The sequence below is a fragment of the Tursiops truncatus genome, chromosome 15, assembly GCF_011762595.2.
Source record: "Tursiops truncatus isolate mTurTru1 chromosome 15, mTurTru1.mat.Y, whole genome shotgun sequence".
NCBI lineage: Eukaryota > Metazoa > Chordata > Mammalia > Artiodactyla > Delphinidae > Tursiops > Tursiops truncatus.
Window position 1 is genome coordinate 8548043 of NC_047048.1, and position 26350 is coordinate 8574392.

A 26350-nucleotide genomic window follows, 5' to 3' on the forward strand; every position below is an offset into this window, starting at 1 on the left:
ATGCAGCTGCTGCTCTTTGCTAACAGCTAACCAGCTTCCGATTTTTCCAGGCAGGTGCCCACCACCAGCCTCTATGCCTGCACAAGCTTCAGAGGGCACAGGCCAAGCTATTCTAGGGGTTTTCTTTCTGGTTTCGTGAACTGCTTCAAGAAAGCTGAGACTTGTGAATATTTGAAATCAGGGAGAAAGAGGCTGTAATAGAGGTGAAGAGCTTTGAGATGCTAGAAGTCAAGAGAGAAAAGGATTAGGTGGGAAAAGATGAGGTCAGAGGACACTTATCCCTTTGATTTTGGGAAGAAACTTGAAGGGCACCCAGCGGGCAGTTGGTGAGGTAGGGCGGTTTGCATCCCGTGGCCTTAGCCTTCCCAGCCAAGACCTCGAAAATGAGAGGTTGCTGCATGGTGTGGAGGTTTGGATAACAGTTGTAGCCATTGGGGAAATGCTGGGAAAATCAGGAACGGTGAGAAAGGATTCATTGGCAGCTCTGGGGGCCCAGCTGAAGGTTTGCAGTGTGTCCTTTCTGTGTGTCCAAGCTCATGTGGCTTCTCACAGCCCAGACCCCACACCAAGTTCACGGATGTACGGGTGGGCCACGCACCCACACATTTGTATCCTTGAACACAAACACATGGTTCTATACGGGGGATTAAAAGCAATTATTGCCATATAGTTTACATACAGTACAGTATACAGATCTTCAGTGTGCAGTTGGATAGTTTTGACAGTTTGCAGTCTTCTAACCACCACCCAAAACAAGCTATAGAAGCATTTTCATTATTCCAGAAAGTTCCCTCATGCCCCATTCCCCAGACAGCTACTTCCTGACTTCTATCACCATAGATTAATTTCACTAGTTCTTCATTGCATGTTTTCATACACAGTATAGAAATACATTGATGTCCTCCTTGCCACACCCCCACACAAGCCGCACACGTGCACCTATACTGACCATTTTGTTCCTTACAATAGGCTGGGGCCACAGTCGAGCTGTCAGGTTTTTGCTCTTAGGTGCACATATTCTATGCTAACCTACCTTCTCTTCAACCCTAAAATCGTACCTCAAAGTGCAGTATTTCAAATCTTCCCTTTCAGATCCCTGGAGATAAAATGAAGAATTAGAAAGGTGGTAATCATCCCACCTGCCTGAGAGTTTGCTTTATTTTCCTCTAGGGTCTCTAGAATATCGGCAAATGGGGACATAAAATTTTAAAACAGAACTGTTTAGATATATAGCTTAACTTTCAGTTGTGGCCCAGCTGGAAGTCAAAGGGTGTGGTTTTCCAAGATACATGCCAGCAGAGCAACTAGGAGATGGTGGACTGGTGACAGCAGAGGCAGCAAGAAGCTGCTGGCAAGGAGCTCCCAAGAGCTGAGAGTCGCCGATGGTGGCAGATCTGAGTCGGGAGCAAAGCCTGCAGTCCTCCAGGCCAGCTGGAGGTCAGGGAAGTGAGAACAAAGCTGAATCCAGAGGTTGGTCATGTCCAAGAACCCGTGTCAGGTGCAGAAGGTGGGGCGCTAGCCCAGTTGAGCAGAGGAGAAGCAAGTGCTGGAGACAGAGTTGGAGGAGGTGAGACCAGACCTGGTGGCCACACAGCCTTTGTGTAGCAGTTCGCTAGCCGCTACCTTTGACATGTGAATTGCTGCATGGGTAGGCCTGTCACCCTCCCAGGACCACTAGGGTACCTCTTGGGGGTGTAGTGGGTCTAGGTTTGGGGCGATGGGAATGAAGGTAAGATAGACAAGGGACAGGGATATGGTGGCTTGAGTCTGGGCCTCTGGAGATACTGGTGCTCACTAGCTACAGGACCTGGAGCTTCTCTGAGCTGAGAAATGGTTTCAGGACCACTTCTGCAGCCTCCACAGCTCTGGGGTGCTGCGGCCTGTGACTGTGTCCTCTAGCTTTGTCAGGGTTCAGGCCACAAGGAAGGTGTCTGATTGGGATTGAGGAAAGACTCTACCAGATCCCTTAGGAACCTGACCCTTAGGCAGCATCACTGGATCCCCCCGCTTACAAACTTGGCCAGCTCCTGCTCTGGTCTTTGGCCTGAGATTTCTCTGAATGGTGCTTTCTGTCTACTGGACATCCGGAGACTCCTAGATGAAATTGAAAAGAGAGAGAAAGTAGGAGTAAAGGAATTTGTTTCCTAAGCTCGTGCTCTGTGCTGGGCCCAGTTCTGGGCAATTTATGTTTGTTATTTCAACATAACATTCCTACAGCCTTTCCAGGGTGTATTATTGCCTCAGTTTACAGGTGAGAGCATTGATGCCTGTCACTGTATTTAAGCCTGGGTCATCCTGGCACAGCCTCAGTTTCCCACACAGAACCAGGGCATAGTGGGGTTGGCTGTGGACCCTGATTCATATCTGTGCAGTCCTCTGGTCCCTGCTCAGCCTGAGCCAGGAACCCAGAGTAAAGCTTACGGTCTGACTTCTCCAGGAGTGTTGAGTGATGCCTCTTTTCCACTAGAAGCAAATGCCCATCAGTTGTGTCCACCTGGACTGTCTGGGCCTGAGCACTAGACCAAGCTCTCAGGACCCTGGAATACCTGTGAGAAGGATGGGGTCAGGCCCAGCCTCTGGCAGTGACGCCATCAGTCAGAATGGAATTGGTCAGGCATAAGGAGGCAAGAAGGCCTGGATCTGGCCAGTTTCCCCTTAGTCTCAGGCTATGATGACCCCTAATGAAACATCCCTTCTCAAAGATAGACACGGTCTTTTACTGGAGCTGAGCTCTCCAGCCCAGCTGTGTCTGGACCAGAGAGAGAGCCCCACACAAGCCCCCTAGGTTGAAGTTCAGGCCAGGTCATTACAGGGAGGGTGAAGAACCTTCCTGCTGGTGGGTGTCCAGTGTGCAGAGATGAGGCCTGTGCTGGCACCCTGCTCTCCTGGCAGTAGGTGGCTCCTCGCCACCCAAAAATCTGTGTGGATTTCCCAGATGGGTCAGTTCATAGGAATATTGGTATCCTCTCGCCCTATGAAGCCAGATCCCCAGGAGGTGCTCCCTTTGACCTCCCTTCCCACCTGCCTACCCCATCACCCTTGCAAGAGCTATTGCACTAAATGCCCTGAAAGTCTCTTAAGAGCTGTGCTGTGCTAAAAGAGCCCAAAGGGGAATGTCTTAGACTTGCCATCCTGGCTCCACTGCTTTGAATAGATCACCAGGAAATGAGACTTGGTGGAAATAATCATTACAAATGAAACAGTGGCAGAAACCATACTCGGTAAAATCCGATACAGTAAGAATCTGATTAAGGAATCAGATATTTATTGTAAAATGCACAGGGAAACAAGACTTGATCTTGGGAGAAATAATTTTGGCTAAACAAAATTGAAAGTGAAAAAAATTGGAATTGGTTAACTGTGAAATCAATTGGTTAACTGTGAATCAATATAGGAAATCAATTAAGGGATTAAATCGGCTCAGTGGAATTCATCTAAGAAAAATACTTTCTGCAAAACCTCATCGACATTTGTTTAATGGTTCTATATAAAAGCTCAACATCAGAATATTCTTAGGGCCCAAATGGTGGAGCCAAGAACGTCTTCCACCTTTCAGAATTTGGAGTAGTGCTGGAAGGGCTGTTAGCTACGTCCGGTCCTCCACCCACCGGGGCTAGTGGCCCTCCTCATCACGGCTCACAGGGGTGCGTCTTCTCTCAGCAGTGTGCCGTTAGGTTCAGGACTGTACTTACCCTCCTGAAGTTTACCAGCAGGTGAAGCAGCTCTTTTTTTTTTTTTTAAATAAATTTATTTATTTATTTTTGGCTGCGTTGGGTCTTCGTTGCTGCGCGCGGGCTTTTCTCTAGTTGCGGCGAGTAGGGGCTGATTTTCGCTGCGGTGTGCGGGCTTCTCATTGCAGTGGCTTCGCTTGTTGCAGAGCACGGGCTCTAGGCGCGTGGGCTTCAGTAGTTGTGGTGCATGGGCTTAGTTGCTCCGTGGCATGTGGGATCTTCCTGCACCAGGGCTTGAAACCTGTGTCCCTTGCATTGGGTGGATTCTTAACCACTGTGCCACCAGGGAAGTCCCAGTGAGGCAGCTCTTGCTTGACAAGGGAGAGTGCCCCCTTTGGGAAGGAGATGTCTGAAGGAGTTGATTGCTGGGGCTGGACTGGGTTTTTACCTGAACGCCCAGAGACAATCCCTTGGCTAGTGAATAAAGAGATGGAGGTTGTAATGGGGAAAGTGGGTGGGAGTGTGAGGATGGGCTCTGAGCAATAGACCAGATAGGTTAGGAGCCAGCTTTTAGGTTGGCTTAGCAAAGTTGTGGGACTAGACACAAAACTCATCCTCTCTCCCCTATGCTCACCACCTCCAGAATGGCCTGAGATCAGGACTTTCAGAGGCAGAGGACCTGAGGGTACGAGTTGGGATGTCCTCAGGAAGGATCTTTATGTAGCATCTAGAAGTATGGCCTCAGGTCAGGATGGCCCCATTGGTGAAGGCAGGAATGGTGACTAGTAATAATGTAGTCATTCAACACGTGCTTACTGAGCACTAGTCTGCATCAAAAATCCTGGGCACTGGGTGAGGACACAGCAGTGAACAAGAAGGTCAAGGTCCGTACCCTCAGGAGCCGTATATTCCACTGTGGGGAGACTGATGATAAAACAAGCAAACAAATGAGTGCAATAATGCAGGTGAAGACAAACTCGTAGTTTGCAAAGATCACCCTAACTGCCATGGGAAGATCAGACCGTAGGTAGAAAGCAAGAAGCCCAGTTGGGAAGTACTGCATCCTCAGGAGAGAGATGCTAGTACCTTGGTCTAGGATGCTAGCCCTGGACCCGGGTTTGGAACATATTTAAGTAGTAGAGCTAATAGATTGGATGTGAGGGACTGAGGGAAAGAGAGGTTAGGGGTGTGACCTTGAGTAACTAGGTGGCTAAATGGTGCTGTTTATTGAGACAGGGAAAACTAAAAGACATATTGGAGGTAAGGCACGTGTAATTTAAACATTCCTTTTGGGCCATGTTTTATTTGAGATGTCCATCAGGCGTCCAAGTGGAGCCTGGAGCTCAGTGGAGAGGTCAAGTAGGGGCCATAGTTGGGGAGTCGTTATTATACATGGGGTATTCAAGGGACTAGATGAATCACCTAGACTCTAGGTCTTAGATGCTTGTTCTCAACTGACAGTGACTTTGCCCCTCTTCCAGGGGACATTTGGTGAAGTCTGGAAACATTTTTGGTTGTTATAACTGGAGGGTGGGGTTGCTACTGGCATCCACCCAGTGGAGGCCAGGGATCCTGCTGAACATTCTGCAACGCACGGGTCGGCCCCACAACGAAGCATTATCTGGCCCCAAATGTCAGTGGTGCTGAGGTTGAGAAGCTCTGTCCCAGGGTGAGAGTAGATAGAGAAGAAAAGAGATGACTGTGCCCAAGGGCATTCTCATGGAGAGAGTTAGAGCAGGAACTGTCTGAGAGGTAGGAGGGAAGCCTGGAGAGTGGGGTGTCCTGGGAGTGGAGAGTGGGGAAGGAGGAGCGCTGAACTGGGTTACTGAGGCTCCATGTTTGAGCACAAAGAGAAATGACTAGTGGATTAGGCAAGAGGAGTATTTTTGATGACCTTGATAGGAGCAGTTTCTGTGGTTTGGGGTCAGAAATTCCAGGGGAGAAGGTTGTACCAACAGCTAACAATTACTGAACACTTCCTCCCTGCTCAGAATGTCTTACATGTGTAATTTCATTATTCCACACACAACAAGTACTATTATCCTTGTTTTACCGAAATGGCAATACTATTTTTACCCCCATTTTACAGAGGTAGAAACTGAGGCACAGAGAGGCTAATTATTCCCTCAAGTCAGGCAGCCAATAGTAGGTGGCACAGCAGGGGTTTGGACCTAGAGTTTGGAGGTGAGGAAATAGAGGCAGTGTTAACACCACCTTTTTTTTTTTTTTTTTTTTGGTATGCGGTCCTCTCACTGTTGTGGCCTCTCCCATTGCGGAGCACAGGCTCCGGACGCGCAGGCTCAGCGGCCACGGCTCACGGGCCCAGCCGCTCCGCGGCACGTGAGAACTTCCCGGACCAGGGCACGAACCCGTGTCCCCTGCATCGGCAGGCGGACTCTCAACCACCGCGCCACCAGGGAAGCCCAACACCACCCTTTTGAGAAGTCTTGGCTCTAAAGGAGAACAGAGACTGGTACAGAGGATGTTTGCGTGCCACTAGGAATGACCTGTATGGAGGGTGAAACTGATGATGCTGGAGGGGAGGCTGAGAGCTGAAGTCCTTGAGGAAGTGAGAAGGATCCAGGGCCCAAGTCAAGGGGTTAGCCTTTCTGGGGAGCATTGTTCTGGTAATTCTGAAATGGACCCTAACTGTTTTGAGCAGGATACCCCTGGACTTGACTGGCCTTCAGAGGTCTTCTGGCTGCCCCCACCCCAGCTAAAAGGTAGCCTCCCTGCAGTAAGCTGCTGCACAGTCCCAGCCTTCCCCCTCAGTGTCCATGGGGCACCAGAGACAGTTGTGCCAAGGAACCAGTGTCCCAAGAGCAGCCCTGTAATCAGGAACCAGAGCCCAGGCTGGCTGGGCAGTTCTGTCAGTACAACTGAGCCATTCTCCTCCTTCCACAGACCATCACGATCTTCATTATAACCCTAAAGGCCCCTCACAAGGGCACCTGCGTCGGCCTCCCCAGGGTCTTCACTCATTACTCTCTTCCCACTGTTGCCACACCAGGCTCCTTTTGAAATCTCTCAGATACTAAGTTCCCTCCTGTTGTCAGTTTCTACCTCCTCCATCCTCTCCCTCTCCTCTACCTGCCTAGGTCTTGCCTAACCTCCTGTCTCAGCTTAGCAATCACATCTCAGACAGCCCTTCTCTGATCCCAGCTAGGTGAGGCCCTCCTATTAGCACCTCCCATGACACTGGATGCTGACTCTTTAAAAAAAAACGCTTTTCCTACTCACAATGTATTTTTTTGTCCAGTGTCTGCATTCCATGCTAGACTGTAACCTTCATGAGGGTAAGTCTAGTTTACCACACTTATTTCCAGTGCCTGGCCTGTGGTAAGTGCTCAGTAGTTATTTACTGAAGGAAAGTGAATTGGTGACTGTTTTACAGCCTGCTTTGTATTTATATGGTTCAGATATGCCGTGTGCAACGATTATCTCCCCTACACACATTTCACTATCAATTTTGGAATTTTCCTTGATCACATGCATGATTATTTTCACCTTTGTTTGAAGGCATGTTAAGAAAGAGTTGAATTATCTTACTTTGTGGTCATTCATCTAAAATAGAAAGATGCACTAAGCTTTTACATGATTGATTCTTCCCTGTAGGATGAGTGGTTTGGTTTTGTGTGAACCAACAGAGCTTTACAACATCTTGAATCAGGTCACAAAACTATCCAGATTAACTGAACCCAACTATCTCTGTTTATTAGGTAAGTACTTTAAAAAATGTTGTGAACAGTGTCCTTCAAAGATTATTTTTCATGAATTAACAAACTTTGAAGAGTAATAAATTACTTTAGAAAACTATTAAACTAATTAGGCATAGCTCAAAATGCTACTATTAACTGTCATGTGACTTGGAATATTGCCAGATTAAATAAATCTAGAAGAAAAGTTCCCAGAAGACTCATGTTTGAGTCCTCTTACTATTGTTTTTAGTGAAATATTTTAAACGTCTAACAAACACATAGTAATACACATAAGCGCTTATGTACACACCATTCAGATTTAACATAATAAAAAGTTACACAAATGTACCCCTCTTTTGTACTCCATCCTGATCCTCTTCCTTTCCCTCCCCGAAGATGACTGCTTCTGTATTTTTACACGTTTACGACATAGGCAGGCATCCCAAAGTAATGTATGGTTCAAACATTTACATAAACAGTACCATAAGGTACAGTGATCCTGCAACTTACTTTTTTTTTTTTTTTTTTGCGGTATGCGGGCCTCTCACTGTTGTGGCCTCTCCCGTTGCGGCATGTGGGATCTTCCCAGACCGGGGCACGAACCCGCGTCCCCTGCATCGACAGGCGGACTCTCAACCACTGTGCCACCAGGAAAGCCCAACTTACTTTTTTTAAATTTAGTTTAATTTATTTTTTTTATACAGCAGGTTCTTATTAGTTATCCATTTTATACACATCAGTGTATACATGTCAATCCCAATCTCCCAATTCATCATACCCCCCTGCCCCCACTGCTGCTTTCCCCTCTTGGTGTCCATACGTTTGTTCTCTACATCTGTGTCTCAGTTTCTGCCCTGCAAACTGGTTCATCTGTTTCCCCATTTCTGTATATGAAGATCTAGTTTATTTTAACTGGTAGTTGCAATATATATCCATTCCTAATTGATTGTGGTGTGTTGCTTGCATTGTGTTGCTATTATGAACAGTGCTGCAGTGAACAGTTTGTATCTCTCTCCCTATTCATGTGCAAGAATTTTTTCAGAATATATTCCCAGAAATGGAAGTACCAAGTTGCACATTCACCTTCACTACATTATTGTCAAATTGCCCTCCGAAGACATTGTATCAATTTTATACTCCAATCAGCAGTGTAAGAAACATACCTACCAATACCTGGTTTTGTCACCCTTTAAATTTTTTTCTCTGATTGGCATGAACTTGTATTATGATGTTTTTCCCCACAATTAAAAACATCGTGTTTAAAATACACATAAAATTTACCATCTTAACCACTTTTAAATGTCCAGTTCGGTGGTACATCATCACCATCATCTCCATAGCTCTTTTCATCTTGTAAAACTGAAACCCTACACCCGTTAAACAATAGCTCCCCATTCCCTCCTCCCTGCAACGCTGGTAACCACCATTCTACTTTATGTCTCTGATTTTGACTACTCCAGGTGCCTCATATAAGTGTAATCATACAGTATTTGTCTTTGTGACTGGCTTATTTCACTTAGCATAATGTCCTCCAGGTTCATCCATGTTGTAGTGCGTGTCAGGATCTCCTTTATTTTTAAGGCTGAATAATATTCCATTGTATGTATATACCACATTTTGCTTATCCATTCATCCATCGATGGACACTTGGGCTGCTTCCACCTTTTAGCTGTTGTGAATAATGCTGCTATGAACATGGATGTACAAAATATCTCTCTGAGACCCTGCTTTCAATTATTTTCAGTATATACCCAGAAGTGTAATTGCTGGATCATGTGGTAATTCTATTTTTAATTTTTTGAGGAACCACCATTGTGTTTTCTGTAGCAGCTGTACGATTTTACATTTGTACCAGTAGTGTACAAGGGTTCCAGTTTTTTGAAATCGTTGTCAACGTTGTTATTTTTCTGGGTTTTTATTTTTATTTTTAGTAACCATCCTAATGGGTGTGAAGTGGTATCTCATTGTAGTTTTGATTTGCATTTCCCTAATGATTAGGGATGTTGAGCATCTTTTCATGTGCTTATTGGCCATTTGTATATCTTCTTTGGAGAAATTACTATTCAAGTTCTTCGCCCATTTTTGAATTGGGTTGTTGTTTTTGAGTTTTAGGAGTTCTGTATATATTCTGGATATTAATTCCTTACAAGATAGATGACTTGTAAATAATTTCTCCCCTTCCGTGGGTTACCTTTTTACTCTGTTGATATTGTCTTTTGATATGCAACATTTAAAATTTTTCACGAAGTTCAACTTGTCTATCTCTTCTTTTGTTGCTTGTCATATCCAGGAAATTGTTGCCAAATCCAGTGTCATGAAGCTTTTGCCTTATGTTTTCTTCTACAATTTTTATACTTTTAGGCCTTACATTTAGGTCCTTGATCCATTTTGAGTTGAGTTTTGTATATGATGTTTAGATAAGCATCCAATTTCATTCTTTTGCATGTGGATATCCAGTTTTCCCAGCATCATTTGTTGAAAAGACTGTCTTGTTCATGGTCCCTAGGGAGTCCACATGAATTTTGAATAGATTTTTCTATTTCTGCAAAAAACATCATTGGAATATTGATGGGATGGCATTGAATCTGTAGATTGCTTTGGGTAGTATTGACAGCTTAATATTAAGTCTTCCAGTTTGTGAACACAGAATTTTTTTTTTGTCTCTAATTCATTTTGTAGTTTCCAGAGTTCCAATCTTTCAAGTCCTTGTTTAAATTTTATTCCCAAGTATATTATTATTTTTAATGCTATTGAAAATGGAATTGTTAATTTCCTTTTCAGATTGTTCATTGATAGTATATAGAAATACAATTGACCCTTGAACAACGTGGGGAATAACCTGTGTATCACTTATAGTCAGCTCTCCGTGTCTGTGGTTCTTCTGCATTCGTGGATTCAACCAACCATGGACCATTTAGCATTGTAGTATTTATTATTGAAAAATATCTGCGTGTAAGTGGACCCATGCAGTTCAAACTCATGTTGTTCAAGGGTCAACTGTACAACTGATTTTTCTGTGTTGGTTTTCTGTCCTGAAGCTCTGCTGAATTCATTTATTAGTTCTAACAGGTTTTTTTTGTGTGGAATCTTTAGGATTTTTTTGCATATAAGATCATATCTTCTGTGAACTTAGATGATTTTACTTCTTCCTTTCCAATTTAGATGCCCTTTGTTTCTTTTTCTTGCTTAATTGCTCTGTCTAGGACTTCTACCACTCCGTTGAATAGAAGTAGTGAAAGTGGGCATCCTTGTCTCGTTCCTTAAAGAAAAGCTTTCAGTCTTTCACCATTGAGTATAATGTTTGTTGTGGGTCTTTCATATATGTTTTTTTATTATGTTCAGGTAACTTCCTTCTATTCCTAGTTTGTCAAGTGTTTTTATCTTGAAAGGGTGTTGAATTTTTCATACTTTTTCTGCATTGATTGAGATAATCATGTAGTTTTTCTTCCTCCTTCATTCGTTTGAAGTGGTAAATTAAATTGATTTTTGAATGTTGAGCCATTCTTGCCTTCCAGGAATAAATTCCACTTGATCATGGTGTATAATCCTGCTGAATGTGGTTTGCTAGCATTTTGTTGAGGATTTTTGCATCAGTGTTTATAAGGAATATGATCTGTATTTTTCTTGCTGTGTCTTTGTCTGACTTTGGTATCAGGGTCATGCTGGCCTCATACGATGAGTTAGGAAGTGTTGCCTTCTCTTCAATCTTTTGGGAAAAATTTCAGATGGATTGATATTAATTCTTCTTTAAATGTTGGGTAGAATTCACCAGTGAATGTATCAGGTTCAGGGCTTTTTTATTTTCAGCCTAAAACATTTATATTTTAGTAAACACATGATAATTCCCTCTGAGAATGAATAGATATCCAGGTCATGAATTTCAAGAAGTTTATTATCATTTTTCAAGAAAATAAGTGATACACTGAATTCTTAAGTGTTACATTCCCAAGGAGTGGTGGATGAGATTCTTTCCTGAGAGCAGCTATTGGTTAATTAGATGTGGGAAAGGCCCTTTCAGGGTAACAGATTGGGGAGGCTACAGACAAGGGAAAAGCCTCAGTGCCCATACTATATTTGGCTTATTTTTATTTTATTTTTTTAAATTTAATTTAATTTTTATACAGCAGGCTCTTATTAGTTATCCATTTTATACACATCAGTGTATACATGTCAATCCCAATCTCCTAATTCATCACCACCCCCCCCCCCGCCACTTTCCCTGCTTGGTGTCCATACATTTGTTCTCTACATCTGTGTCTCTATTTCTGCCCTGCAAACTGGTTCATCTGTACCATTTTTCTAGGTTCCACATATATGCATTAACATACAATATTTGTTTTTCTCTTTCTGCCCTACTTCACTCTGTATGACAGTCTCTAGATCCATCCACGTCTCTACAAATGACCCAATTTCGTTCCTTTTTATGGCTGAGTAATATTCCATTGTATATATGTACCACAACTTCTTTATCCATTCGTCTGTCGATGGGCATTTAGTTTGCTTCCATGACCTGACTATTGTAAATAGTGCTGCAGTGAACATTGGGGTCCATGTGTCTTTTTGAATTATGGTTTTCTCTGGGTATATGCCCAGTAGTGGGATTGCTGGGTCATATGGTAATTCTATTTTTAGTTTTTTAAGGAACCTCCATGCTGTTCTCCATAGTGGCTGTATCAATTTACATTCCCACTAACAGTGCAAGAGGGTTCCCTTTTCTCCACAGCCTCTCCAGCATTTATTGTTTGTAGATTTTCTGATGATGCCCATTCTGACTGGTGTGAGGTGATACCTCATTGTAGTTTTGATTTGCATTTCTCTAATAATTAGTGATATTGAGCAGCTTTTCATGTGCTTCTTGGCCATCTGTATGTCTTCTTTGGAGAAATGTCTATTTAGGTCTTCTGCCCATTTTTGGATTGGGTTTGTTTTTTGAATATTGAGCTGCATGAGCTGTTTATATATTTTGGAGATGAATCCTTTGTCCATTGATTCGTTTGCAAATATTTTCTCCCATTCTGAGGGTTGTCTTTTGGTCTTGTTTGTAGTTTCCTTTGCTTTGCAAAAGCTTTGAAGTTTCATTAGGTCCCATTTGTTTATTTTTGTTTTTATTTCCATTGCTCTAGGAGGTGGATCAAAAAAGATCTTGCTGTGATTTATGTCAAAGAGTGTTCTTCCTATGTTTTCCTCTAAGAGTTTTATAGTGTCTGGTCTTACGTTTAGGTCTCTAATCCATTTTGAGTTTATTTTTGTGTATGGTGTTAGGGAGTGTTCTAATTTCATTCTTTTACACATAGCTGTCCAGTTTTCCCAGCACCACTTATTGAAGCGACTGTCTTTTCTCCATTGTATATCCTTGCCTCCTTTGTCATAGGTTAGTTGACCACAGGTGCATGGGTTTACCTCTGGGCTTTCTATCCTGTTCCATTGATCTATCTTTCTGTTTTTGTGCCAGTCCCATAATGTCTTGATTACTGTAGCTTTGTAGTATAGTCTGAAGTCAGGGAGTCTGATTCCTCCAGCTCCTTTTTTCCCCCTCAAGACTGCTTTGGCTATTTGGCATCTTTTTTCTTTTTTTTAGAGAAATCCGTGTACCATCCAGGCATCTCTTTTTATTTTATTTTTTATTTATTTTATTTTTTAAACATTTTTATTGGGGTATAATTGCTTTACAATGGTGTGTTAGTTTCTGCTTTATAACAAAGTGAATCAGTTATACATATACATATGTTCCCATATCTCTTCCCTCTTGTGTCTCCTTCCCTCCCACCCTCCGTATCCCACCCCTCCAGGCGGTCACAAAGCACCGAGCTGATATCCCTGTGCTATGCGGAGGCTTCCCACTAGCTATCTGTTTTACGTTTGGTAGTGTATATATGTCCATGCCTCTCTCTCGCTTTGTCACAGCTCACCCTTCCCCCTCCCCATATCCTCAAGTCTGTTCTCCAGTAGGTCTGTGTCTTTATTCCTGTCTGACCCCTAGGTTCTTCATGACATTATTTTCCTTAAATTCCATATATATGTGTTAGCATATGGTATTTGTCTTTCTCTTTCTGACTTACTTCACTCTGTATGACAGATTCTAGGTCTATCCACCTCATTACAAATAGCTCAGTTTCATTTCTTTTTATGGCTGAGTAATACTCCATTGTATATATGTGCCACATCTTCTTTATCCATTCATCCGATGATGGGCACTTAGGTTGTTTCCATCTCCGGGCTATTGTAAATAGAGCTGCAATGAACATTTTGGTACATGACTCTTTTTGAATTATGGTTTTCTCAGGGTATATGCCCAGTAGTGGGATTGCTGGGTCATATGGTAGTTCTATTTGTAGTTTTTTAAGGAACCTCCATACTGTTCTCCATAGTGGCTGTACCAATTCACATTCCCACCAGCAGTGCAAGAGTGTTCCCTTTTCTCCACACCCTCTCCAGCATTTGTTGTTTGTAGATTTTTTGATGATGGCCATTCTGACTGGTGTGAGATGATATCTCATTGTAGTTTTGATTTGCATTTCTCTAATGATTAATGATGTTGAGCATTCTTTCATGTGTTTGTTGGCAGTCTGTATATCTTCTTTGGAGAAATGTCTATTTAGGTCTTCTGCCCATTTTTGGATTGGGTTTTTTGTTTTTTTGTTATTGAGCTGCATGAGCTGCTTGTAAATTTTTGAGATTAATCCTTTGTCAGTTGCTTCATTTGCAAATATTTTCTCCCATTCTGAGAGTTGTCTTTTGATCTTGTTTATGGTTTCCTTTGCTGTGCAAAAGCTTTTAAGTTTCATTAGGTCCCATTTGTTTATTTTTGTTTTTATTTCCATTTCTCTAGGAGGTGGGAAAAAAAGGATCTTGCTGTGATTTATGTCATAGAGTGTTCTGCCTATGTTTTCCTCTAAGAGTTTGATAGTTTCTGGCCTTACATTTAGGTCTTTACTCCATTTTGAGCTTATTTTTGTGTATGGTGTTAGGGAGTGATCTAATCTCATACTTTTACATGTACCTGTCCACTTTTCCCAGCACCATTTATTGAAGAGGCTGTCCTTTCTCCACTGTACATTCCTGCCTCCTTTATCAAAGATAAGGTGACCATATGTGCGTGGGTTTATCTCTGGACTTTCTGTCCTGTTCCATAGATCTATATTTCTGTTTTTGTGCCAGTACCATATTGTCTTGATTACTGTAGCTTTGTAGTATAGTCTGAAGTCAGGGAGCCTGATTCCTCCATCTCCGTTTTTCATTCTCAAGATTGCTTTGGCTATTCGGGGTCTTTTGTGTTTCCATACAAATTGTATAATTTTTTGTTCTAGTTCTGTGAAAAATGCCAGTGGTGGTTTGATAGGGATTGCACTGAACCTGTAGATTGCTTTGGGTAGTAGAGTCATTTTCACAATGTTGATTCTTCCAATCCAAGAACATGGTATATCTCTCCATCTATTTGTATCATCTTTAATTTCTTTCATCAGTGTCTTATAATTTTCTGCATACAGGTCTTTTGTCTCCTTAGGTAGGTTTATTCCTAGATATTTTATTCTTTTTGTTGCAGTGGTAAATGGGAGTGTTTTCTTGATTTCACTTTCAGATTTTTCATCATTAATGTATAGGAATGCCAGAGATTTCTGTGCATTAATTTTGTATCCTGCTACTTTACCAAATTCATTGATTAGCTCTAGAAGTTTTCTGGTGTCATCTTTAGGATTCTCTATGTATAGTATCATGTCATCTGCAAACAGTGACAGTTTAACTTCTTCTTTTCTGATTTGGATTCCTTTTATTTCCTTTTCTTCTCTGATTGCTGTGGCTAAAACTTCCAAAACTATGTTGAATAAGAGTGGTGAGAGTGGGCAACCTTGTCTTGTTCCTGATCTTAGTGGAAATGCTTTCAGTTTTTCACCATTGAGGATGATGTTGGCTGTGGGTTTGTCATATATGGCCTTTATTATGTTGAGGAAAATTCCCTCTATGCCTACTTTCTGCAGGGTTTTTATCATAAATGTGTGTTGAATTTTGTCGAAAGCTTTCTCTGCATCTATTGAGATGATCATATGGTTCGTCTCCTTCAATTTGTTAATATGGTGTATCACGTTGATTGATTTGCGTATATTGAAGAATCCTTGCATTCCTGGAATAAACCCCACTTGATCGTGGTGTATGATCCTTTTAATGTGCTGTTGGATTCTGTTTGCTAGTATTTTGTTGAGGATTTTTGCATCTATGTTCATCAGTGATATTGGCCTGTAGTTTTCTTTCTTTGTGAATCCTTGTCTCGTTTTGGTATCAGGGTGATGGTGGCCTCATAGAATGAGTTTGGGAGTATTCCTCCCTCTGCTATATTTTGGAAGAGTTTGAGAAGGATAGGTGTTAGCTCTTCTCTAAATGTTTGATAGAATTTGTCTGTGAAGCCATCTGGTCCTGGGCTTTTGTTTGTTGGAAGATTTTTAATCACTGTTACAGTTTCAGTGCTTGTGATTGGTCTGTTCATGTTTTCTATTTCTTCCTGGTTCAGTCTTGGAAGGTTACACTTTTCTAAGAATTTGCCCATTTCTTCCAGGTTGTCCATTTTATTGGCATAGAGTTGCTTGTAGTAGTAGTCTCTTAGGTTGCTTTGTATTTCTGCGATGTGTGTTGTAACCCCTTTCTCATTTCTAATTTTATTGATTGAGTCCTCTCTCTGTTTTTCTTGATGAGTCTGGCTAAAGGTTTATCAATTTACTACATCTTCTCAAAGAACCAGGTTTTAGTTTTATTGATCTTTGCTATTGTTTTCTTTGTTTCTATTTCATTTATTTCTGCTCTGATAGTTATGATTTCTTTCCTTCTACTAACTTTGGGTTTTGTTTGTTCTTTCTCTAGTTCCTTTAGGTTTAAGGTTAGATTGTGTATTTGAGATTTTTCTTGTTTCTTGTGGTAGGATTGTATTGCTATAAACTTCCCTCTTATTATTGCTTTTGCTGCACCCCATAGGTTTTGGATTGTTGTGTTTTCATTGTCATTTGTCTCTAGGTATTTTTTGATTTCCTCTTTGATTTCTTCAGTGATCTCTTGGTTATTTAGTAATGTATTGTTTAACCTCCGTGTGTTTGTGTTTTTTATATTTTTTTCCCTGTAATTCTTTTCTAATCTCATAGTGTTGTGGTCAGAAAAGATGCTTGGTATCATTTCAATTGTCTTAAATTTACTGAGGCTTGATTTGTGACCCAAGATGTGCTCTATGCTGGGGAATGTTCTGTGTGCACTTGAGAAGAAAGTGTAATCTGCTGTTTTTGGATGGAATGTCCTATAAATATCAATTAAATCTATCTGGTCTATTGTGTCATTTAAAGCTTGTATCTCCTTATTAATTTTCTGTCTGGATGATCTGTCCCTTGGTGTAAGTGAGGTGTTAAAGTCTCTCACTATTATTGTGTTTCTGTCGATTTCTTCTTTTATAGCCATTAGCAATTGCTTTATGTACTGAGGTGCTCCTATGTTGGGTGCATATATATTTATAATTGTTATATCTTCTTCTTGGATTGATCCCTTGATCATTATGTAGTGTCCTTCTTTGTCTCTTGTTACATTCTTTATTTTAAAGTCTATCTTATATGAGTATTGCTACTCCAGCTTTCTTTTGATTTCCATTTGCATGGAATATCTTTTTCCATCCCCTCACTTTCAGTCTGTATGTGTCCCTAGGTCTGAAGTGGGTCTCTTGTAGACAGCATACATATGGGTCTTGTTTTTGTATCCATTCATCAAGCCTGTGTCTTTTGATTGGAGCATTTAATCCATACATGTTTAAGGTAGTTATCAATATGTATGTTCCTGTTACCATTTTCTTAATTGTTATGGGTTTGTTTTTGTAGGTCCTTTTCTTGTGTTTCCCACTTAGAGAAGTTCCTTTAGCATTTGTTGTAGAGCTGGTTTGGTGGTGCTGAATTCTCTTAGCTTTTGCTTGTCTGTAAAGCTTTTGATTTCTCCATCGAATCTGAATGATAGCCTTGCAGGGTAAAGTAATCTTGGTTGTAGGTTCTTCCCTTTCATCACTCTAAATATGTCATGCCACCCCCTTCTGGCTTGTAGAGTTTCTGCTGAGAAATCAGCTGTTAACCTTATGGGAGTTCCCTTGTATGTTATTTGTCATTTTTCCCTTGTTGCTTTCAGTAATTTTTCTTTGCCTTTAATTTTTGTCAATTTGATTACTATGTGTCTTGGTGTGTTTCTCCTTGGGATTCTCCTGCCTGGGACTCTCTGCGCTTCCAGGACCTGGGTGGCTATTTCCTTTCCCATGCTAGGGAAGTTTTCAACTATAATCTCTTCAAATATTTTCTTGGATCCTTTCTCCCTCTCTTCTCCTTCTGGGACCCCTATAATGTGAATGTTGTTGCGTTTAATGTTGTCCCAGAGGTCTCTTAGGCTGTCTTCATTTCTTTTCATTCTTTTGTCTTTATTCTGTTCCATGGCAGTGAATTCCACCATTCTGTCTTCCAGGTCACTTATCTGTTCTTCTGCCTCAGTTATTCTGCTATTGATTCCTTCTAGTGTATTTTTCATTTCAGTTATTGTATTGTTCATCTCTGTTTGTTTTTGTTTAATTCTTCTAGGTCCTTGTTAAACATTTCTTGCATCTTCTTGATCTTTGCCTCCATTCTTTTTCCGAGGTCCTGGATCATCTTCACTATCATTATTTTGAATTCTTTTTCTGGAAGGCTGCCTATCTTCACTTCACTTAGTTGTTTTTCTGGGGTTTTATCTTGTTCCTTCATCTGGTACATAGCCCTCTGCCTTTTCATCTTGTCTATCTTTCTGTGAATGTGGTTTTTGTTCCACAGGCTGCAGGATTGTAGTTCTTCTTGCTTCTGCTGTCTGCCCTCTGGTGGATGAGGCTATCTAAGAGGCTTGTGTAAGGTTCCTGATGGGAGGAACTGGTGGTGGGTAGAGCTGGGTGTTGCTCTGGTGGGCAGAGCTCAGTAAAACTTGAATCTGCTTGTCTGCTGATGGGTGGGGCTGGGTTCCCTCCCTGTTGGTTGTTTGGCCTGAGGTGACCCAACACTGAAGCCTACCTGGGCTCTTTGGTAGGGCTAATGGCGGCCTCTGGGAGGGCTCACGCCAAGGATTACTTCCCAGAACTTCCACTGCCAGTGTCCTTGTCCTCATGGTGAGCCACAGCCACCCCCTGCCTCTGCAGGAGACCCTCCAACACACTAGCAGGTAGGTCTGGTTCAGTCTCCCCTGGGGTCACTGCTCCTTCCCCTGGGTCCTGATGTGCACACTACTTTGTGTGTGCCCTCCAAGAGTGGAGTCTCTATTTCCCCCAGTCCTGTCGAAGTCCTGCAATCAAATCCCACTAGCCTTCAAAGTCTGACTCTCTAGGAATTTCTCCTCCTGTTGCTAGACCCCCAGGTTGGGAAGCCTGACGTGGGGCTCAGAACCTTCACTCCAGTGGGTGGACTTCTGTGGTATAAGTGTTCTCCAGTCTGTGGGTCAGCCACCTGGCAGTTATGGGATTTGATTTTATTGTGATTGCACCCCTCCTACTGTCTCATTGTGGCTTCTCCTTTGTCTTTGGATGTGGCGTATCTTTTCTGGTGAGTTTCAGTGTCTTCCTGTCGATGATTGTTCAGCAGTTAGTTGTGATACCATTGCTCTCGCAGGAGGGAGTGAGAGCACATCCTTCTACTCTGCCATCTTGAACCAATCTTCTATATTTGGCTTGTAATTCTGCTTTGTGTCAACTCTGTCAGTAAGAGAGTATATATTTGAATTATAATAATAAGGTGGTCTGCCCACCCCCTTGGTAGTGCTGTGTGCAGGGTACATGTGTAGCACCCTGCTTTTGCTCTCAACTCCTCAGAAGTGGCAGTTGGGTTGTTGGTCTTTTTGTATTTTGTTGTTCATAATTTTCCCAACTGGGCATGCATGTAGTTATTTTTAGTCCCTTATAGTTTCTTTGTATTTATTGCTGGAGGAGACTTTTGTCCAGGTGCAAGTACTGCAGCAAAGGGTCCCAGGTTCCAGCCTGTCTCAATGGGACAACCAGGACACGTACTGGGAGATCCCTGGGAAAGTGTGGATTTTTAATCTAGAATGTACTTGAGTTTCACTAGTCTTTTTCATTGTGTTCATAGGAAGTTGCAGCTGGTCTGCCAGCAGTCATACTGTCTCTCTTATCCTGAGTTTGTTGTGAAATTCTGAAGCCATAGGTAGCTATTATACAAGTGAGATTCTGTATAGTTTGAAGGAATAATCATGTCTCCTCATTCCAGGTTTGCACTTTCCAAATATCACTTAGAGTTCTTTATTCAGTTGAGTAGCCATATAGACACCAACCGTTTTTCTCAAATATCTGACTTAACACTGTCATTTAGGAAGTAGCTGTACCAAAACAGGCCAAAAAGAAACAAACACAAAAAAGAAATTACTGATGGCTGGTATTTGAGATGAAAATCCTTTCACTATAGAGCCTAGGGGTTGAGTTATTGCAAAATAAAAGCTGAGAGCTGTGAATTTACTACATCCATTCAAAATAAGTAGCATACAAAATACAGACTCTGGCATAGAGAAAGGATGTGAAAATTAGTTCAATGGATTGAACTTGCAGATTTCGTGTTTCATTGCTCAAACTTGCACACACTAATATTCTGCAAAAGATAATTGCAGCAAAGAAAAATGACCTTTTGCAAATAGTCTAAAAGCATTCCTCCAAAGAGACCAGAGTAAACATGTGTATATAGGTATAAAGTGTTGCTGTTCAACACATGTTATTTCTAGAAAAAACTACATAGGTTAAAACTATGACAATATGCAACATCTTAAGCCATTATAGCAGCAGCAACAGCAACAACAGCAAAAATGGATCAAAATCACTGTTTTTATGGTGATTAACGTACCCAAATAAGAAATACTGATCAAAACTCAGGAAATAAATGCCTGGATGTCAGTTGTTGGAAAAACTTTTTGACATATTTAAGATCATTTAAAAGTGAAAGTGGAGTTCAGGCATCCAAAATGGATCTGGGTGGCCACGTGGATGTGGTTTTAGACATGTTCCTACATCACTGAGAGCTTGAATTTTCTGAACCATATAAAACTCATGGATACCACCAGCCATTTTCAAAACAGTATCTGCTAGCAGCTGCTAGCTTCAACCTTGTAGTATCGAAGTCTGAGCCCCCTCTTCCCGCACTGAAACTATGAAACATCTCAATCCCCAACCAATCCTTGCTTAACAAGCACCCTTACTTCTTGCCAACTCCAGTTCTGATTCCTGACAAACAATGTACGTAACCTTGTGAAGTTTTTTGCCCTTTATAAGCCTCCCCCATTTTGTAATCTGGCAGAACACAATTCAAGTGCTTCTTGAATCGGTGTCTCTTGGGCCGCGGTCCTAACAAAGCCCAAATAAACACCTTTTTGTTTCAATCAGGTCTCCATTTCTCACATTTTGGTTTACGTTTACTTCAATTTAAATGTCTTATCATCTCTAAAAATTTTTTAAGTGTTAATATTATATAAAGCAGGCAAATTCTTCAAATAATTTGCTATTAAGTATGCCAATTTTTATAGAGCTAAACAAGGAACTGAGAATAAGTTAAGGTGAAACAGGAAAAGATAGACATGGGGAAAAACAAGTTGTAGCTGCACAAGGCAATAAAATGCCATCTTGGCCTCCTCGTTTCAGTTAAACGCATGAGCTAACAGATTAGATGTCTGCTGGTTTAGCGTACTAACTCCCTTGGATTTGCTAAAATTTATACAACAATCAATAGGTATACATAAAGTCCTAAGGAAAAGAGTACCACTTAAAAATCAACATCGGAAACTATCAAAGCAATTTTCAAAATAAAAGATTGTCTATTACTGTGAATGAATATAAAATGTAATAGATATACAAACTAGGAACTAAAGCCTTGTCCAAAGTTTAATTACTTCTCCCTTTAGCTGCTTTTTCAAGGACGTGTACACTAACCAAAGGATGATTGAAATGTTTGCTGTGATCTTTTTCTTTTCTAAAAAAAGAAGCATAGAAGATACAAACAAAATCTCCTTCAGTCCCTTAGACTGCCAAGACTTCCTTTGCATTTCTTCTACTAGTTTCTTGTGGAACTGGCTGAGCCCTGTGCAGTCCAGAATCATCACTACCCTCTGACATGTTGTCACTTAGGTCACTTCCATCATGACTGTGGATGCATGCATCTTCATCAGTATCCTGAGACTCATCTATTGACATGGTAACAGGAGGTGATGCCAGTGTGGTTCTAGACACTGCTCCACATTTTTCTATTGGTGGGAGAAGAAACAGTGGTGAAATTGGTTCTCCACCTGCTGAGTTCTTACCAGGGAGGTTCTCTGTTGTGTTCTGATCATTTTCCATTTTACAGTGCATAATGTCAGCCTGTTAACTATCTGAAATTTCACCCTCTAGGTGAAATTCAGGTTTTATTCAGAGGATGAAGTACCAGTAGATTCCTTTATACTGGCAGCAAAACCAGCAAGACTCTTATCTGCCCCTTCTGCTGCTATTTTCTGAAGGGGAGCCTGTTTTCTTCCCTTTGGAGAGTAATTTTTGGTCTTTTGACGTCTCCTCTTTTAAGTTTTCCTTTGGCTGCAGTGGTGATGGTGGTAGGAGACCCTGTGCACCTGCACTTTCCTAGAGATGCTGCATTTTACTTTATGTTCACTCTGCATGTTGGACTTTTCCTTTTTGTTATCTTTTTGGAAAGGAGACATTTTTGGAAATTGGCCCCATGTAAAGAAGAAGATCTGTAGAAGGAGTTGTTTTCACCCGAGCAGGCCCCTTCTGAGCAGTCTTGCTGCTTTTTTAACTTGATTTACTTTCCAGAGTTATCATTTTACTTTTTTTTTTCTCATGCAGGTACTTTTCTTTTTATTCTCCTCTACTTTGCTGTCACCCTTTGGCACTTCCTGACTATTTTGGTAGAAAGCTTTTCTTTTTCTTTTTTGTCATAGGTTTTTCATCATTCACAGGATCATTTATGGAATGGGCTTCAGCTTCTATTTTCTTGTAACTTTTCTTGGTTTTACAGGATTTCTGAATCATTGCTGGTATGCACATCCATCTCTTTAGTCTCTGTTGCTGATTTGCAAGTTTTGGTAGACACTTGGATCATTGAGACATTACTATAAGCCTTTTTCTCTTTTAAAACATTCTCTTTTTTCTCCACTTTCAGACCGTTATTGATTTTTAAAATATATTGTATCTAGCAACCTTGATGTACTCTCCTACTAATGCTAATTGTTTGTGATTCTCTTGGATTTTATGTAAAACAATCATTTATCTGCTTATAACAAAAGTGTTATTTCTTCTGTTTCAATTCTTAAGTCTCACTACATTGCTATACCCTTTGCCCTCCAGTACAGTGTTAAAAAGGAACAGTGTGTTATAAAGCAGAATCTAACACACCATTGTAAAGTAATTATACTCCAATAAATATGTTATAAAAAAAAAAGGAACAGTGATGATACCAAGTCCAAGCTCGTACTGCTCACTGCACCACAGGCCAATAAATCAAGAGATGAGTTGTTGGGGCAAGGAATAGTGACTTTATTTGGAAAGCCAGCAGACTGAGAAGATAGTGGACTAGTGTCCCAAAGAACCATCCTACTTGAGTTAGAATTCAGGCCCCTTTTATACTAAAAGGGGAGGGCATGTGGCTGGTTATTGCAAACTTCTTGGTGCTGGCTAGACTCCAGAGGGTATGTAATAATCCTTTCTTCTTGCAGCTGTCCACATAGGTCTGGTCACAATGTTCCTGTAAACCTCCAACAAGACAAATGTTATACCTTTTAAAGGTCAAGCCTGGGAGTCAGAACCTTGAGAAAGGGCTAGTATATATATTTCATGCTGTAGGCAACATTCCTTTACAAAGGTGCAGAGCCAGCATGACTAAGCACAGGCAACAGAGCACAAAGGTTAGAGATAAAGGAATAGATCCAATATGGAGTCAGGTTTGTTCTTCTCTGTTACAGTGATAGTGAGCATTTTGTCTTGTTTCTCACTTTATCAATCAGTATGATGTTTACTGTAGATACTGAGTAATTTACCTATCACATTAAGGAAGTTACCATATATACCTAATGTACTAAGAATTTTTTTCATGACATGAATTGAAAATTTTCTTAATTTGTTAAAATGAACATAGTTTTTCTCCTTTAATATCTTTAAAAAATTATTTATTTATTTATGTTTGGCTGCTTTGGGTCTTTGTTGCTGCACGCAGGCTTTCTCTAGTTGCGGCAAGCGGGGGGCTACTCTTAGTTGTGGTGCGTGAGCTTCTCATTGCGGTGGCTTCTCTTGTTGCGGAGCATGGGCTCTAGGCTTGCAGGCTTCAGTAGTTGTGGCACACAGGCTCAGTAGTTGTGGCTTGTGAGCTCTAGAGCTCAGGCTTGGTAGTTGGGGCGCACAGGCTTAGTTGTTCCACGGCATGTGGGATCTTCCCGGACCAGGGCTTGAACCCGTGTCCCCTGCATTGGCAGGCAGATTCTTTTTTTTTTTTTTTTTTTAACTTTTTGGCAGGCAGATTCTTAACTACTGCACCACCAGAGAAGTGCCTTCTTTAATATCTTAAAGATTTTCTAGTATTATTTTCTAGTATGACAGAATTCCTACTAGATCATGTTATATTATTTTTTGTGAACACGGTTAGGTTTAGCTTCCTATTCATTTCAGATTTTCGCAGCTATATTTATGAGTGAAACAAGCTTATAATATAATATACTATACTCAGTTTCACTTGTTTTTAAGCCATATAGACCATGTCACTGACTTCCTTTGCTCAAAATTATATGATTAAGTTTCGCTTATGTTGTTGTATGTAGCTATACTGTAGTTTGTTCGTTTTTGTTGTTAAATTATGTTAAAGATAAACAAAGCCAGACACTAATCAGAGTGGTGAACACAGAGTTTAATCGGTAGTATACCCTTGCCATAGGGAAGAGTCCAGTGTGAATGGAACTCCACCTCAATTTGCACAGAGGCAACTGGGCCTTTCAAAGGAAGAGTGAGGGAGTAGGGAGGGAGATGAGTGGAGCTCAGTCAGGGAAGTGAAAAACTACAAAAAGGGGATGGGAGTTGGACCATGTGAAACCCAGGGGGGTTTACTAACTGGTGCTTATCCAAGTTAGGTTCTTACCCTCCACAGGGCCTGGGAGACAGGGGCCCTATCTTCAGGTAGTTCTTTGGAAGCCTTGAGTTTCCTCAGGCAGGCACCTTACTGGGCTGGAGTCAGCCCAGGGATGTGGTCTTGAGCTGTTTCTAAATGTGTCTCATAATACAGGTGTCTTCAGATGAAGGTACCTTCAGATGCCTGAATTTGTAAGTTCTTTATAAATTCTGGATACGAGATTTTCTTAGTTATTTGTATTAGGGATATTTTCTCTTAGTCTCTGGCTTGCCCTTTTGCTTTCTTAACGTTGTATTTTTAAATTTTTTATCTATTTATTTTTTGGCTGCATTGGGTCTTCGTTGCTGCATGCGGGCTGTCTCTAGTTGCGGCGAGTGGGTGCTACTCTTCATTGTGACGCGCGGGCTTCTCATTGCGGTGGCTTCTCTTGTTGCGGAGTACGGGCTCTACGCACGCGGGCTTCAGTAGTTGTGGCACGTGGGCTAGGTAGTTTTGGCTCACGGGCTCTAGAGTGCAGGCTCAGTAGTTGTGGCGGACGGGCTTAGTTGATCTTCCCGGGCCAGGGATTGAACCTGTGTCCCCTGCATTGGCAGGCAGATTCCTAACCACTGTGCCAGCAGGGAAGTCCCCTCAATGTCGTATTTTAATGAAAAGAGAAGTTTTAAATTTTAATAGGATTAGGTTTATCAATGTTTTCTTTTGTGGTTAGTGCTTGCTTATGTCTTTTTAAAAAAAATAGATGTTTTTTAGAGAAGTTTTAGGTTCACAGCAAAATTGAACAGAAAGTACAGAGTTCCTGTATAACCCCTGACTCCCCCCACACCCCACAGGTACAGCCTCCTCAACTGTCAGCATCCCAAACCAGAGTGGTATAGTTGTTACAGTTGATGAACCTACATTGACACATCATTATCCCGTAAAGCCCACAGTTTACATTAGGGTTGATGTATTGATACGTTCTGTGGGTTTTGACAAATATATAATGACATATGTCCATCATTATAATATCACACAGAATAGTTTTCCTGACCTAAAAATCCTGTATGTTCTGCCTGTCCATCCCTCTCTGTCACTAACCCCTGGCAGCCACTGATCTTTACAGTTTTGCCTTTTCTAGAATGTCATATAGTTGGAATCGGACAGTGTGAAATGAAGCCTTTTCAGATTGGCTTCTGTCACATATATGCATTAAACTTTCCTCCATATCTTTTCATGACTTGATAGCTCTTTTCTTTTCAGTTTTATTAATATTCCATTATTTGGATGTACCACAGTTTATTTATCCGCTCACCTACTTAAGGACATATTGGCTGCTCTCAAGTTTTGGCAGTTATGAAAAAGCTACTATAAGCATCTGCGGTCATACGTTTTCCACTCATTTGAGTGAATACCAAGGAGCACAGTTGCTGTTAAGAGAATGTTTGGTTTTATTAAAAACTGCCAAACTGTCTTCCAAAATGGCTGTACCATTTTACATCCCCACCGGCATCAAATGACAGTTCCTGTTGCCCTGCATCTGCACCAGCATCTGGTGTTCTGTGTTTTGAAGTTTTGCCATTCTGATAGGCATGTAGTGGTATCTCGTGTTTCAATTTGCATTTCCTTGATGACATATGATGTGGAGCATCTTTCCATATGCTTATTTGCCATTTATCTTTGGTATGGTGTGTCTGTTCATATCTTTTGCCCATTTTAAAAATTGAGTTGATTGTTTTCTTGTTGTATTTTAAGAATCCTTGGTGTATTTTGGATAACAGTCCTTTTTTTTTTTTTTTTGATAACAGTCCTTTTTAAGATTTATGCATAACGGTTCTTTTTAGGATTTATGTTCCATGTTCCTCCCAACTTAGAGGACATCAGT

At 41.2% G+C, this 26350-nt stretch overlaps 1 protein-coding gene and 1 pseudogene across 15 annotated transcripts in view; one reads left to right on the plus strand and one right to left on the minus strand.

The window, feature by feature from the left end:
* STYXL1 (serine/threonine/tyrosine interacting like 1) overlaps positions 1–26350 on the plus strand; it is a 64511-nt gene that overhangs the window by 4387 nt on the left and 33774 nt on the right. For 8 of the 15 annotated variants that reach the window (XR_012326016.1, XM_033839910.2, XM_073791991.1 and 5 more), the window contains one exon: positions 7287–7390. The exons of 3 other annotated variants lie outside the window; for them this stretch is intronic. Coding sequence is in view for 10 of the 12 variants with exons in the window: in XM_073791991.1 (XP_073648092.1) it covers positions 7287–7390 (104 nt within the window). In the remaining 2 variants the exon portion in view is untranslated. 4 more of the 15 variants (XM_073791992.1, XM_073791993.1, XM_073791994.1 and 1 more) reach the window with 3 other exon arrangements.
* On the minus strand, positions 21267–26047 carry LOC141276572 (RE1-silencing transcription factor-like; annotated as a pseudogene).